The sequence below is a fragment of the Dasypus novemcinctus genome, chromosome 19 (genome assembly GCF_030445035.2).
Source record: "Dasypus novemcinctus isolate mDasNov1 chromosome 19, mDasNov1.1.hap2, whole genome shotgun sequence".
In the NCBI taxonomy this organism is placed as follows: domain Eukaryota; kingdom Metazoa; phylum Chordata; class Mammalia; order Cingulata; family Dasypodidae; genus Dasypus; species Dasypus novemcinctus.
Window position 1 is genome coordinate 21,944,424 of NC_080691.1, and position 15,258 is coordinate 21,959,681.

The 15,258-nt window shown below is 38.1% G+C and overlaps 1 protein-coding gene across 6 annotated transcripts in view; it reads right to left on the minus strand.

The window, feature by feature from the left end:
• The window catches only part of HECTD4 (HECT domain E3 ubiquitin protein ligase 4), a 241,111-nt gene that overhangs the window by 70,817 nt on the left and 155,036 nt on the right, over positions 1-15,258 (minus strand). For 3 of the 6 annotated variants that reach the window (XM_058280988.2, XM_058280987.2, XM_058280986.2), the window contains exons 20-34: positions 14,747-14,847; positions 12,799-12,997; positions 10,505-10,651; positions 9,414-9,518; positions 8,346-8,509; positions 7,384-7,617; positions 6,184-6,376; positions 5,886-5,990; positions 5,279-5,367; positions 4,484-4,659; positions 2,683-2,818; positions 2,424-2,565; positions 2,154-2,320; positions 926-1,072; positions 491-675 (exon numbers count right to left, since the gene is read on the minus strand). In XM_058280988.2, coding sequence (XP_058136971.1) covers positions 491-675; positions 926-1,072; positions 2,154-2,320; positions 2,424-2,565; positions 2,683-2,818; positions 4,484-4,659; positions 5,279-5,367; positions 5,886-5,990; positions 6,184-6,376; positions 7,384-7,617; positions 8,346-8,509; positions 9,414-9,518; positions 10,505-10,651; positions 12,799-12,997; positions 14,747-14,847 — 2,290 coding nt within the window. The remainder of the gene's footprint in view (positions 1-490; positions 676-925; positions 1,073-2,153; positions 2,321-2,423; positions 2,566-2,682; positions 2,819-4,483; positions 4,660-5,278; positions 5,368-5,885; positions 5,991-6,183; positions 6,377-7,383; positions 7,618-8,345; positions 8,510-9,413; positions 9,519-10,504; positions 10,652-12,798; positions 12,998-14,746; positions 14,848-15,258) is intronic. The other 3 variants (XM_058280989.2, XM_058280990.2, XM_058280991.2) reach the window with 2 other exon arrangements.

The window sequence follows — 15,258 nt, forward strand, 5'->3', positions numbered from 1 at the left end:
TGTTCTGCCTGGCAGATAACAGGGTCTCAAGGCATTAACGTGCATAGTGAATGAATAAACAGATAAATTTACAAAGTACTTACCCAGACAGACCTGGATATTAGGGGCACATTATCCCTCAAGTTTACTTTTAAATTGAATTGGTAACTGGAAATTTAGAAACACCACCTTGAAAATGCACCTGAAAAATCATTTCATAAAACTATGTATTTGGAGACTACTTGCATGTTGACAAGAAAGAAATGAAAACTATTTTCTCAATGTCCCAGGGTTACTGTCCTGCTCCAGGGTTCTAGTACAGCATTTACTATCATAGTGTAGTTTGTGCATTTTCACAGAACCATACTGATGAAAATCATTAACTGATTACATCCATTTGGTTATGTAATTTAATTTAGTCTTTTTTTCTCCCGTCCAGTGCACACACTTAATAAACAAACACATCTATAGAAGAAATCAATGTGCTCTCCAAAGGAGTTCTGCTTCTTACCTTCTTCTTTTTCCCACTCAACACAGCGGTTGGCAAGCACCTGGAAGGCTGCCCAGGCCATGGTGGCCACCTTCTGCTTCTTCGTTTGCTTTTCACTGGAGCTCGACTCAGTCTGACTGCTCAAGCTACACAGTCGATCCATGAGCTGAACAAGGCCACTGCGTACCAGACACTTCTCCTCACTCCTGGGCAGAAGGGAAAGAGTATGAAATAAATACAACTGACCAGCCCTCAGGAAACTCAAACTTTGATTCAGGTTGTCAAGTAACATAAAAGAGGTCAGAATGATTCTACAATGAGTCTACAATTGTATAATTAAACATAAAAATGTTTTCTTTTCTATGATGACGATTTCCTTCATAAATAAGGAAACTTTAGGTAATGAACTTTATCACGCTATAGCTTACATACAATAAAAGGCCTTTGTTTGCTTACCTGGTATATGGTATTGTACATAAGAGTCCAATGCTATTTGCACAAGCAATAGGGTAACGAGCACACAAGGACACAACAGAAGTCATGGTCTCTCCAAAGGCTTCCTGGACCTGCTCAACCATCCCACCACAGGTTAGTTCTTCAATTCTATGAAAGAGAAACCAAAGCTCAGACTTCCTGAACCATGTCACAGAGTGATGGTGACTATGAGAGCAGAAGAGTTCTTCTGAGAATCCAAAAGTGTCTAGATGAATCCAGAACTGAGGGGATCGTGAAGATCATTAAGCTCAGTGTTTCTTCAACTGCAGGACCACAGAAGACTATTGAACAGGATTTCTAGATGTGACTCAAAGACAATGATCCACACTCAAGAAGAGCCTGGGAACTCCTGGGCTAGGTAAAGTTAAACAAGGTTCTTGGCAAGACTTCTCAGAGTCTTTGATATGGCTCAAGTCAACGACATCTTCAAGAGCAGGATAATGTTATTCCCTAACTTACGTGAGAATAGTATCAATTAGGTGAGACACATCTGTAACATTTCATTTAACATCAAATGCTGTAAATGAAATTTACAGTCTTTGGTATAAACCTTCTGTTAAATTAGCACCTATAATTATGTTTTTAGAAATTGATCCAATAAAAATAATCACAAAGGTATACAAAATACAGGTATAAGGATGTTGACTGCAGCATTGTTAATGCAAAAACAAAAAACAAAAAAGAAAGAACCTATGTGTCCACCAGTAGAGGATGAGTTAAATAAAAATAAAATATGGCAAACTAACAATGAAAATCTAAGAAGGATTTAAAAACAGCAAGGAAGAGCTATATGTATTGATATGAAAAAATAAAGATATTCAGGATATATTGAATAAAACCATGCTGATTATAGAAAGGCATTTATCATATGACCTTAAGTAAAAAAAAATTGCATACACACATATAAACCTGTTTTGGAAGAGAATTAAATGGCTTTTATGCAAGTATAATTGACACAAAAAGCTCTCAATGAGTTTAACAGGGCAAGGTGAGTAAAGAGACTTTTACTTTCTGGTACATATACTGAGGTTTTTGCAAAATCATGTACACTTTCAGAAAAATAAATATATTCTATTTTGAAGGGAAATATTAGCAATGCCACTGCCTATGTTTTGGCCCCCAGAATCATCTTTGAAGTGGTGCCTGCCCATCCTAGACAGTACAGTGTAAGTTAATAGAAACAACTGACCTGGGTCCTCCCTGAAGGACCATCGTCACTGGACCCACGAGATGTGTCACACCCCCGACTCGCACGGCAGCCGTCAGCAGCTCCCGCATGTGCACCAGGGCTTGCTTGCGAGTGTTTCCCCGCCGCCACCTGGTCTGTGCAGCTAAAAGAAAGCTGCTGCTGGACACCTGAAATGCATAAGAAGAACACACACCTGATTTCTTCTGACTGTCACAAGACCATTTGTACTGTTATGTGATAGTCATTTGGAGTTGGCAAAATGTGACGTACAGCTTGGTCAGGGTTAGTGCCAATGAAAGCAAATAGCTGCCCCAGCAGGACACTGTAGGTGGGCTTGTCCCTGCTGTCCTCGATGGCCAGTGACTGTAGGAGTGTAAAGGAGCTGCTGCGGTGGCTGGTCACATGACGCCGCCTATGGGGAACACAAAACTGCCTTAGATCAGCAAAACAAGAAACACACTCAGAAGTTTGTTTTGCTGAGTGCATTTAGCTATGTGTGAGAATCCAACGTTGGCCATTAGCCACTTACCTTTGATTTGCTCTAGTAAATTCCAAATCTTCACTGCCAATCATTTCCAGGTCAGAAGGAGCCGACATGCTGCGAAGAAAAACAGGTTGCCGGACAGCATGGGAGATCACCTTTGTTTCGGAAGCGGATTTACAAGCTGGAACAGAAAGGAATAAAAAGGGAAACATTTCTGCTATCCAATTTATGAGGAGTTTACAGCAACAGCTAAACCCTACATGGACCTCCCATCAATCTAAGAATACCTTTGCCTTCTTTCAAAGTTTAGCCACCAATCCAGCTGGCATAGCAAGTAGATGATTTTTAGGTCAATTTTTAAAAACCTAAATATTAGTTTAAAAATTATTATGGCTAAAGAAACAAAAAAAAAAGGAAAAGAAAAACAAAATAAAAATTATTATGGCTTGAAAAATTAGAAACTTTTTTGTTGAGTTAGTTTTCCAAAGAAAGGCTTAAAGACTAATTTAATAACGTATTAATTTGCACTTTAACAAAAGCATTCTAAAAAAAAGAGAAAGTAATTTCTGGATGTGAAAATTCCTTAATTCAAAAAAGTACAGATCCATTTTTTTGAGGTGTACATTTAATTACCTTACATTTAATTGCCTTATTACCATTTGGCAATACCTTCCCTTTGATCATAGTTGGTGGAAGTAAATATATACACCAACCCTTTCTACAAGATCTATATTCCTCCTTGAACCTATTCTGGGAAATAACTATTTTATAAAATAATACCTAAATGCAAAAATTGGCTAAGCAAAAAAAGAGGATGTGAAAGTGGAGGTCATTTTGTATCTATCCTAGGAGTGGTTAGACAGAGATTAAATCGGAAGAGTTTACCATTTTGATGACATCGATGCTATCTCCCAGCTTTTTTCAAAGGCATCACTAGTCTTAGTGAGTTTGGGTTACATCTTTATATAGGACCTTTAATTGATATGGCTAGGGATGTGGTGAAGCAGACCATCTTGGTGCGTGGCTGTACCAGATGCCCAGCACACATATCTCCCAAGCCCACACCTTCCCCTGAAGTTCTTGGGGGTGCTAGCCTATCACTAGAGTCAGAAACCTGGGAATCATCCTAGGCTCTTCATTCTAAGAGAGAGAAACACTAGGCCATCAGCAGGGATGAACACCAGTTTGCTCTCTTGATACTGTCTATCAGGCAAGGGGGTTAAATAACTCTTTAAGTTTACTAAATGTAATTAATACCACTGAACTGTATACATGAAATACAGGGTCAGAATTAGCACTTGTGGACTAAGTTCAGTGGTATGAATGCTGTCTCAAGGAAGACACTCACTGACCTCCCTGAGAGGAGGAATGCATTTTCAGGCTAACAATTGAAATTGACCAGAAAAAAGTTAATTCACAGAAATTCATGCCAGAAGGTTCCACAAACTCAGCTTCAAGAGTAAAAAAAAAAAGACCTGTCAAAACATTGACTATCCAAATGTATTATTATGAAAATGATAAACTAAAAATTAAAAATAAGGGCACAGTTGATTATAAAAATCCTGGTCATTGGCCTCCTTAAACGTCCCCAAGAAAAACTTAACAAGGTAGACAAGGAAGCTCATGGCTCATGCTTAGTTGACTCATAAAACACCACATGAATTCAATTAACAGTAAGTATTTCTTGACTAAAAAGAGTAAAAGGCAAAATTAAAAACGTTGAAACTTCCTTTTTTTTTTTTCCTTTCTAGGAGTAAATGAGAGTGCTTTTGTTTTTAAAAGCTGATGCATATCTTCTGAATAGACTGGAGTCTGACAGCCTCTGCAGGCCTATTTTAAGCACTACCTGGTGTTTCCGCAGGCGTTCCGGAGATGCTTCTCGTGAGGCCAGACTGGGCCGCAATGGTGACATGCAGCAACAGCTCAGCTCGATTCATTAAGCTCTTCACTAATGTCTTTGTTTTAGCCAGTGGATGTGAGGGTTTCTGAATAAGAGAATTCACTTCTTGTAGGAACTTCTCCCTAGAAAGAAAGGCTGATGTGCATTCAGATGTTCTCTATTTAACCAAAATTATTTTTTTTTAAATTACAAATGATGTGAGAAGGTAAGAGGGGAAACTAAGCAAGAATAACCTAATAAACATTCTTCCTTCCCCCTCCCCACCCCAAAGAAAACAGTATTATAAAGTGTTGGCAGTTTTATTTTCTTTTTCCCAGTGGCAAATGGCTACATGCTAACTTTTGAAGGTTACTTTACTTTCCGAATTACCAAATGAGTTCCAACTCTAAAATATTTTGTGAGTGCACAAAATTTTTAGAAATCTATTAAGAGGGAGCAGATGTGGCTTGAGTGGTTGATTGCCTGCTTCCCACATGGGAAATCCTGGGTTCAGTCCCCAGTGCCCCCTAAAAAAAAACAAAAACAAACAAAACAAATGAAAAAAAAACCCACCCAACTTGGGGGGAGCCAATGTTGGCTTGGTTGTTGAGCGCCAGCTTCTAGCATACAAGGTCCAGGGTTCAATAACCAGCCCTGGTACCTCAAAAAAAAAAAAAAAAATCTATTAAGAGACTAGTTCTGCACACTATATTTTGAGTATTGAGGTACTAGTAACTTTAGGAAACTGTTAATATCACTAACCTCAGTGACAGAACCATGTTTTCAAGATCATTTCCATCAAAGGAGACTTCCTTCATTGAACACAAAAGTTCTAGTTCTTTCATTTTGTTCTAAAGAAGGGAAAATCAAGAAAAGATGGTATGCAGGATCTGCAGAAACCAAGTTTGACTGTACATATGTTAAAAGTAACAGAACATTTCAGGAAAAAAAAAACACTTTTGGTCCACATTTCTATACTTGAAGCAATTTGCAAGTCATTAATTGATATTTTAATGATTAAAAATGTCATTTGGGTACTTCCTGGGAATTTCATGAGGGCTTATAACCCTACCTTTTTAAAATTTTATTTATTTTTTCAGCTCTACCTTTTTTTAAAGGCTTGAAAGCAAAATCCAATAATGATGTATAATAGATGCATTATAAAACAATAAATCAGTTATAAAACAATGAGTATTTGTTATTGACATGTTGATCAAATCAATTTTCATTTAACCTCTTTTAAAGAATGGGTATGTTTTTGCATATGCAACATTTTATGAAGTGACATTATTTTATTTCTACACATGTGGTATATACCTTTGCTCTATGAGTAGCAACACTCCAATGCTAAATTACACAATTTGCTCACCTCATTAAAATGGTAATCATAAAAGAAAGGCATGTTGTTCTCTAGTTTTCCCTGCAAGGCATCATCAACCTCACTTTGCCATTTCTGTTCCAATTCTGCAACACTCTAAGAGATACATTAAAATAAAACAAAGTATAAATAGATGCCAAAAAAGTGTAATTTGTGAATTCGGAAATTTTAGTTGTAATAGTAATTAAATAAAAAACTCAGATCACATTTTAAGCATCTTTAAATTTCCAGGAAAGAGATTATTTCCAACAGTTGTAAGAGGAACCTGAATATTTTAGTTTTCATTTACCTGCAGCTGTCTCTCCATGGCATTTAGTTTTTTAAAGGTCTCACCCATAATTTTACACAACAAATCATATTCTTCGGCATGTTCTTCTTGATACTGGAAATTTATTAAGGACTGCAGTGCATCAACCAAGTTCAAGTGTTTTATAACACACGATACCACCATTTCCTCCATCACGTCTGGCTGAATCACTTCCCTGTGATTACAACGGAAACTAGTCAAGTGCAAGCCATGCTCTTAACTTAACAATGCTGTATCTTACAGGTTTAAGAAAGTAGGCTTTGATTTAAATATATTAAATATTCACTGCACCTTCTTTATTACAACAGAGTAAGAGGCATGCACATTATGATGGCTTTCACATCAAGTTGGTAATAATTTAGTAAATTAACTGATAAAGTTGGCTGACAAAGCTGAAAATCAAAATTAAAGAGACTTCCTTTTCTATGATTTGTACATTTTGAGCTATAGTCACATTAGCACTAAAGTAGGTCCAAGGCAAAAATAAAATAAATCTTTAGCACTATCTATATACTAATTAACTTCATGTGTTATTATGGTTTGTGGTATTTACTGCATATGGATGTTGCACTGAAAAGAGTGTTTCTGTACTCTTTTCATTTTAAATTTCATCTATTCTCTAATTTTTTCTCTCAGATGGCCAATCCTGCCTCAGTAGGCAGAGCAGAGGCTTGCAAAACAGACTTGACTTTAAACAAGGCTATCACAAAGACATTTATTACTGCAAATTCACATTCTAGATTCAAGACATCTCACCATCTCTTTAGGTATCAAAATTAAAGAAATGTGTCCACTCTATGGAAACCAAAAATTGAGGCTGACTACTATAAAACGTCAAACCACCTGAGAAAAGTCTAGGCTTGTGGACTTCAGTGTACATCAGAATCACATGGAAAACTGGGTAAAATACAGATCACTGGGCCCTGTTAGAGAGTTTCTGATTGAATGGGTATGAAATGGGGCCCAAGAACTTGCATTTCTAATGAGTTCCCAGGTGGAGGAAGGCACTTTGAGAACCACTAACTCAGAATATCCTTCGGTGGGATCTCCGGAGTAGTGGGCTCACATTCATTAAGGAAACATAAAAGGTTCATTTGCTAGACGACATGAAGAAATACACTTCTTTCAATTGCTTTAGGGTTTTGTTTTCATTTGGAAAAATAAAATGTTACATGGACATACTTTATACTTGGTCTAAACTGAGGTCTAGCACGCCCAGAAATTTCCCTGAGCTTTATCATGATTCCTGGAGGCAGCCTGATCCGGGGCAGATCAAAGTAGTTTCCCACTGGAGGCACGAGGACGTCAGAGGGGTAGGTGAATTCTCTGTCTTCCTCTATGGTCAGAGGCAGGGGAGAGGGGCTTGGTGTGAGGGCAGGGGAGATCACGCCATTGGCCTCCACCTGCCACTGGCACCTGAGCAAAGAGAAAAGAGGCTGTCACAGTCTTTACTCTTCCTACCAAGCTTACTGGAAAGCTATTTAAAATCTGCAGGGTTAGCAAATGTATTAAGTATTATTTCTCAAACCTTCTCCAGAAGCTAAAGAAAATGAACAATATATGAGAGCACGTCTTTGGGAATCTGCCTCTTTGTCAATATCTTATTATGAAAACTTTTAAACGTAAGAAAAGTTGAAGGAATTATATGGTTAACACCCACACACTCATTCCCTGAATTCTATCATATCCTTTTTTTTGTTAAATAGGATTCTCATATACCACCCTATTATTAACACTTTGCATTGGTATGGTACATTTGTTACAACTGATTAAAGCACATTTACATAACTGTACTATTAACTATAGTCCATGGCTTAAACTGTTTGAGTTGCACAGTTTACAGTAAACATTTTGCTATATTAGCTTTATCACACACACCTTCCCACCCTTTACAGAATCTGATTATACAAATATTTGGTTGGGGTGAAGCTTATGCAGTTTTAAATTAGAATTTCAAATTTAGTAAAGTAAGGACCAAAAGGCACCATGGCATAATTGTCATCTTATCTCTTAGACATGACATCCATGAGAGGGGTCAGGCAGTTGGCACAATCAGCTAGGAAGTATACTAAAAGCAATTTGGCACAGCTGAAGTTCTTTCTCCTTTGTGAGGAAAACCAGCTCAATTTGAGCCTATTTGTTACCTTTGTAAAAGTTTGGACCGCAATAGTTCCTGACAGGCTTCTTCTTCTTTGGTAATTTCTGGTCCATTGTACAGGATTCTTAACATGGAACAAGCTAACACAGACAGACCTAAAGCCAGGTCTACCAGAAAGGGCAAGCCTCCTGAGACATCCTCCGAAGACTCCTACAATGTAGACAGGGGTAAACCACACCGGTCAGTGCATGCTGGCAGAACGCTTCAACCTGGCTGCACCACAGCGCAATGTTCCCAACCACAAGGTTTCAGAGAGCAGCAGCAAGGATCACTGCTAGGCCCCCAATGTCATGACTAGACGGAGGCACTGCAATGACCACAGAGTGAGGTCGCAACAGAATTCTGGGACGAAATAGCCAAAAAGACTCCATACTAGCAATGGCAAAAATCACATGCAAAAAGCCCAGATTCTTTGGACCAGCTTCCTCTCTGATATGTCTTTCCAGGTACCAATCACTATTTCATTTTTTCTTCTCCAGCCTTTGCTCAAACTACAATGTTGTAAATGACTACACTGAATTCATTCAGTAATTATGGAGTGTTAATATGTACCAGACATTGCTCTAGGTGCCTGAGACACATGGGAGAACAAAACAAAAGGTCCCTGCCCTCATGGAGCTTACATTCTAGCAGATAATTCCACTCTTGCGAGTCTTGGCTTGGTTAAACTTAAGCAACCTCCAAGTCTAAAATAAGTTTTCAAAATCAGGTAACTAGAAGGGATAATAGAAAACCTAGAATCCAAGTGCTTACTTCTATTAAGTGTTCCAGTCTTCTTCACCCTATCAAAGATGCTGGAGTCAGGTCACCTAGCCAGGTTTTGAAGAAAGAGCCCCTACCAATGGATTATTTCTGTGCTGCTGAACTGGTCTGAGGCCACAGCTAAAATTTATTTCATAGAAGAAATAGAGTGGTTTACCACTGCCAAACTGAAGAGATGGATGAAACAGTAGCACACATTTTGCTCTGATGCCACGGCAGTTATGATGGATATGTAACTGAGGTACATAGGAGAAAGTACATTATGCCCACAGCAGTGGTTAGAGTCAAGTACCTGAGCGCGAACTGTGCAAGCAAAGCCCCACATAGCTTTATCGGGAGTGTTGTGTTCACGGCCACTTCTCATTTCAAAGGAGAAGGTGACTGTATCTCCTTCCACCTTAAAATTTAAGGGGGGGAAAATGTACTTTAAAAACAAGACAATTTTCAAGAGAGCAATGAATTTCAGAGATTTACTTTTCAAAAGGACTAAAGCAATATTTTATTCCTTTTCTCATTTGCTTCTTTGATTCAAATTCCATCCCTCTTATTTAGACACCAACCTCTGGGGTGTCTCTCCTGACCAAGAGCCCTTAGTTCTAGGAATCTGTGAAACAGGCCACGACTGCCCAGCAGCAAGACCAGAGCCAAGATTAAGCAAATCTGGAGCATAATTTCCAAGCAACTCCTCAGATGTCTATTCCTCCTGACTTCCCTCTCTCCTCTTCATTTCCTCATTTGTGTCAATAGGCAGGCGAATGGCCAGTAACTCTAGAAGAACACGGAGAGGGAGCTGGACCACCCTGTGCTGTATTATATAATGCTTAACCAACACCAGAAGTAAGGGTCAAAATGCAGCAAACCAGGCAACGACTAAAAGTGTGGTGCTAATCAGGATTTGGAGATAACTTGTCATAACTGAATTAAAGATACCATAGTACACATGAAATAAAGGCTCAGGGGATGGATTTTGGAGAAGGGTTCAGGTTTTGGTGGGCATTTCAGTTCATACTCATATTCTAGGTGATATGTGGTAGCTCCAGGGCCCAAATTACAAAGCAGTTTAAATCTCATCATTATTTTTGCTCCAAAGGCCCAAATTCATTTGAAGATATTAATTCAACACTTTTATACTGCAATGGCCCCGTGGTTCTAAGGCTACCCATCATAAGGGAGTCTGGAGAAGAAGTAAATAGCAATTTTTCTAATAGACAAGGAAGAAAATGCTGTGACAACCTCACTCCGTGGTGTAACCTGTAGAATGGATACGCATTCTGGAGGAGAAAGGGAATGATGCCCTCCAAAGGAAAGATAATACTCAGGCCCGTGACGAACGGAAGAGTTTGTTTTTCTTTTCTGGGAAATGATTGTGACTGGATACCATACCTTCACCAAGTCTTTCGGCCAACCGGTTCCTAAGACACTACGGCTGCCATATCCCAGGGTATTGCCTCCATATTCAGCAACCTTCCTACTGTTTGTGTTAGGCCCCGCATATATCACCAACTTCAAAACAGAAAATAGACTGTTAGACTGTAAAAGAAAAACAAAACAACACCTACAAATAAAAAGGTTGCAAAAATATTTGTTTAAAAATACATTTATAACCAGGCACTGGTGTCATTATAATATAACTAATATTGCATTATTTTTTAGGAATAACTGATACCAGATTGGATGCAATTAGCCACTGGCATTTACAGGGCAATTATAGCGTAACAACAATGATTAAAATACAAGATGTACTTTTCATATTATTAGGATTGGCTTGGGGACCTCATATTAAATAGTAATACTCAGCTATTAAACATATCTTTAAAAAGATAGCTATTTTAATGCTAATTAATGACCTATAGAGCATCAATAACAGGCACAGCTTGCTCCCTGCAGTCCTCCCCCAAATTAATAAAATGAGCAAATACAGGTGGAAAGATGTTTATATCTAATAACAAAATAAAAGCACCAAAAAAAATGAATAAACAAGGATTTTTAAAAAATGCAACAAATTTAAAATAAGCCATATAGTCTTAGAATGTTGCTTAATAAAAGTATAAAAAGAAAATGACACAAATTTGGGCTAGAAAGGGGGCTGCTTCTTCTTGGGTCAGTTTTCATGTATCAGTATTGTTCTTAAAAAAGGGCAGTTCATTTATTACCAATCAATCAACTACCCAATATCTAGGAGAAATATTTACATGTCATTTGGCATTCAAATGGGAAAAATAAAGCTCTGGCTTCTGTAAATACCAAATCCTGTCTTCTAATGTGCCCTCTGACTTCCTCTTACTGAGTAAGAGGCAAGTTCGATTCCAAATGCTGAAAATTTTTAGCCCTAGATGTGCATTATCTTGTGATTTCTTACCCTTTTAGGACCTTTTGCTGGCACCAGCCAGGGACCACTGGAAAAATAAATGTTACTTTTATCCATACAGTAAGGCTTTCTGTGCTTCATCATTAACACTAATGTCTACTGCAGGTAGGGTTAACGCATATCAGAAGATGCAAATCACTGTTCTTAAAGGAGAAACAAAATGACACCAGCTAAAATGGCAACCTCTTCCATTTCTATTTTAAATAGTCACTTCACTTGAATATAGTTAATGGGGTAATGAATGCCAGGAGATATGAAATGGGTAGACTGATGCCAGGAGCTCTGGTTTTCGAAAGGTCCACTAAAGACCATCTTCTATATTCTCTTGCCTCCAGCTAAGGCAAGATTTGGGGGCAAGTCTTAAACTCCTCCAGACCTCGAGGAATTTTCACTATCCTAAAACATAATGTGGAAGAGGATTCTATAATTTGCTCAGTCATGTGTTTCACTATCTCATATTATATGCAGTTAAGAAGTCCTTTATTTTTGACCTAAAAATTTCCCGATGGTTTTTTTTTTCCTTCCCCTGACGGGTTTAAGACCATGTGCCCTTGCATACTTCACAGAGGGAAGACATAACACATTGCTAACAATCTATATAAAACAGTTTCCCATATACAAAGCTATTCCAAATCCTCCAGTTTTTCTTTCACATGTCACATTTCCCAATTTTGTTAGCCTTTCCTCATAAGCCAAACACCATAATTTATAATCCAAAAATTATTAACAGAAGAAAACACCGAAAGTCCTAAAATGCTTCCTTTTATTTTTAATTGTTAAGCCACTTGACTGGAAACTATTCTTCCTTAAAAATTGATGTGGGCCCAGAGGTAATTGCAAATAAGAACAAAGAACTGAAATAAATATAAACCAGATCATAGCATACCTGCTACACTTCTAGAAGACTACCTTCTCTCCAAAAGATACATGAGAAGCCCCAAGAATTGGGCAGTAAGACCTTTCTGTATGAATGGACATCATACATCTATAAAAATTCCAAGCACAGAGGGAAGGCAGGATATAAACAGAAAAAAAAAAGGGAAAATTTCCTTTGACTTGCAGTTTTGCTTTTGAAAGCTTACAAAAGTGTACTTTCAACATTTAAAACACTGTTCTTAGACCATGGAGGCAGTGGTGCTTTAACTCCCTTAATCACTATCCTTTAGGCATTATGTTAGGAAAGTTCTCCTTAAGATATCTGCAGATAGACGTAAGTCAAGAATGGTGAACAGCAGCAAAGAAAAATAAGAAGCATATAAAAAATCAGCTTATTAAGTTTGGAAACAATAATGAGCCAATTCTTGCTTACTTTGTCATAGTCATATTGTGATGAGCATCTGCTATCAAATCTAAGATATAGGCAGCGAGCTCCAGGGATATGGACTGTTTCTTTAAATTTATAGTTGTCTCTGACGGGGTGTACTGTTTCCACAGTCTTCCCTGCAGCCCATGGGGCAGGAATCTTTAAACCAGTGAGAAAGCCTGGCTCTTCTTTCTCTTCCAGCATTCTAAAACCATAAAGAGAGATAGTGATTTAGCTTAGCAGAAAGAAAAGCAAAACCAAAATATATGTATACTAAAATACAAAAAGTTAAGAAATTATATTTAAAGTTTCCACAATATTGCCTGCTATCAGTGACAGTCAGAAACATTAAAAAGAATTCCTATACTCATTTTTTCTTTTTGCTGATAGACACTATATTTGCAATTTTTTTTTCTTTTATCAAAGGTGGACGCCTAACTGATATCTAGGAGAGGACCCTACCACCTCTCATTTAAAGGAACCTTTTATATATATATATATATTTTTTTTTTTAAGATTTATTTATTTATTTATTTCTATCCCCTCCCCCCACCCCAGTTATCTGTTCTCTGTGTCTATTGGCTGCATGTTCTTCTTTGTCCACTTCTGTTGTCAGCGGCATGGGAATCTGTATTTCTTTTTGTTGTGTCAGCTTGCTGTGTCAGCTCTCCGTGTGGGTGGCGCCATTCCTGGGCAGGCTGCACTTTCTTTCACGCTGGGCGGCTCTCCTTACGGGCGCACTCCTTGCGTGTGCAGCTCCCCTACGCGGGGGACACCCCTGCGTGGCAGGGCACTCCTTGTGCGCATCAGCACTGCGCATGGGCCAGCTCCACACGGGTCAAGGAGGCCCAGGGTTTTGAACTGCAGACCTCCCATGTGGTAGACGGACGCCCTAACCACTGGGCCAAGTCCATTTCCCCAAATAAATCTTTATTAAAAAAATTCAATTCGTTGGTCACATTAGCCATATTGCAAGTGTAGCAACAGTAGCAATCTGTGGTTATGGCTGATCATAGTGACTAGCACACATATAAGCTTCCATGACTGCATAAAGTTCAATTGCATAGTCCTGCTCTAGCAAAACCTGGGGATGGCCAATTTTTTCAAGACAGCTTTAATGAGATATAATTTATCATACAATAAATTGGACATTTAAAGTGTACAATTTGGTAAGTTTTGACCTATGAACACACCCATGAAACCACCACTACAACTAAGCCAGTGAACATATCCACTAATCCCAGAAGTCTTCTCCTCCTCCCTAGGCAACCACTGATCTGCTTTCTGCCATCAGAGGTTAGTTTGCATTTTCTAGAGTTTCATGTAAACATGGAATCATGTACTCTTTTTGGGGGTCTGGCTTCTTTCACTCAGCATAAGTATTTAAAGATCCATTCACACTGTTGCATCTATCAATAGTACATTGCTTGTCACTGCTGAGTAGGACTCCATTGTATGGATAAATCACAGTGTGTTTGTCCAGTCAACTGATGGACACTTGCGTTGTTTCCAGTTTGGGGCTGTTATAATGAAAGCTGTTAGGAACATCCTTGTACAAGTTTTTGTAAGAACTTCTGTTTCTTCTCGCTTGGGCAAATATCTAAAAGTGGAATAGATAAGTTGTATGGTAGTATATGTATAGCTTTTTAAAGATACTGCCAGACAGTTTCCTAAAGTTGTAAAGACAAAATAATATTTTACATCCCTATCATTAGTGTATGAGAATTTTTGGTCAATTTTGAACTTATCTTTTGATCCATGGAGAAATTTATTCTAACCTGTTTCAAAAATCTACAAAGTAATTCTATAGTCACATGTAAAATTTTGATCCACAAGTCTCTTTTTCCCCCTTAGATAATAATCCTAGTTAAAAAGCAATCTCATAAAAGGAGTTCCAGGCTTTGGCCAGAAGAAAACAAGAAAGGGGTTCCTGCAAAGCAGTAGCATACATCACCTCTCATCGGGGAACAGCCTGCCTTTCTGGTCTGATGCACCACATGGAGAACAGGCCACCTCAGCAAAAACGGGAGACTGGGTTTTAAGCAGCAAAGCCGTCTGAAACACAAAATCATCGTCAAGTCTGAAGGGTTTACTGTCACTTAACTGAATGGTACTATAGCCAAACTTAGAATTTTTAAGCCAAACTGAAACCATCTTTTTATAATTCTAGTCTGCCCTCCTTTACTAAAAAATGCTTTGTTATTTATACCACTTACCATCATGAATCAAAGATATCATTTTTATTGGTTACCAATAACTGACTAGGACTGAGGAGACTAAACATAATGCTAACATTTCAGTCGCACATTGTATAGCAACCTTCCTACAGCTCAACTAGAAGATCCGACAATGAAAACTTACAATAAGTAATTTGGTCAAACAAATGAAAAATTTCCCCTTAAAATTCTAGTTTATTTCTATAACTTTTTTCCATTCCATCATATTTCCCTTTATTTACGAGACAGG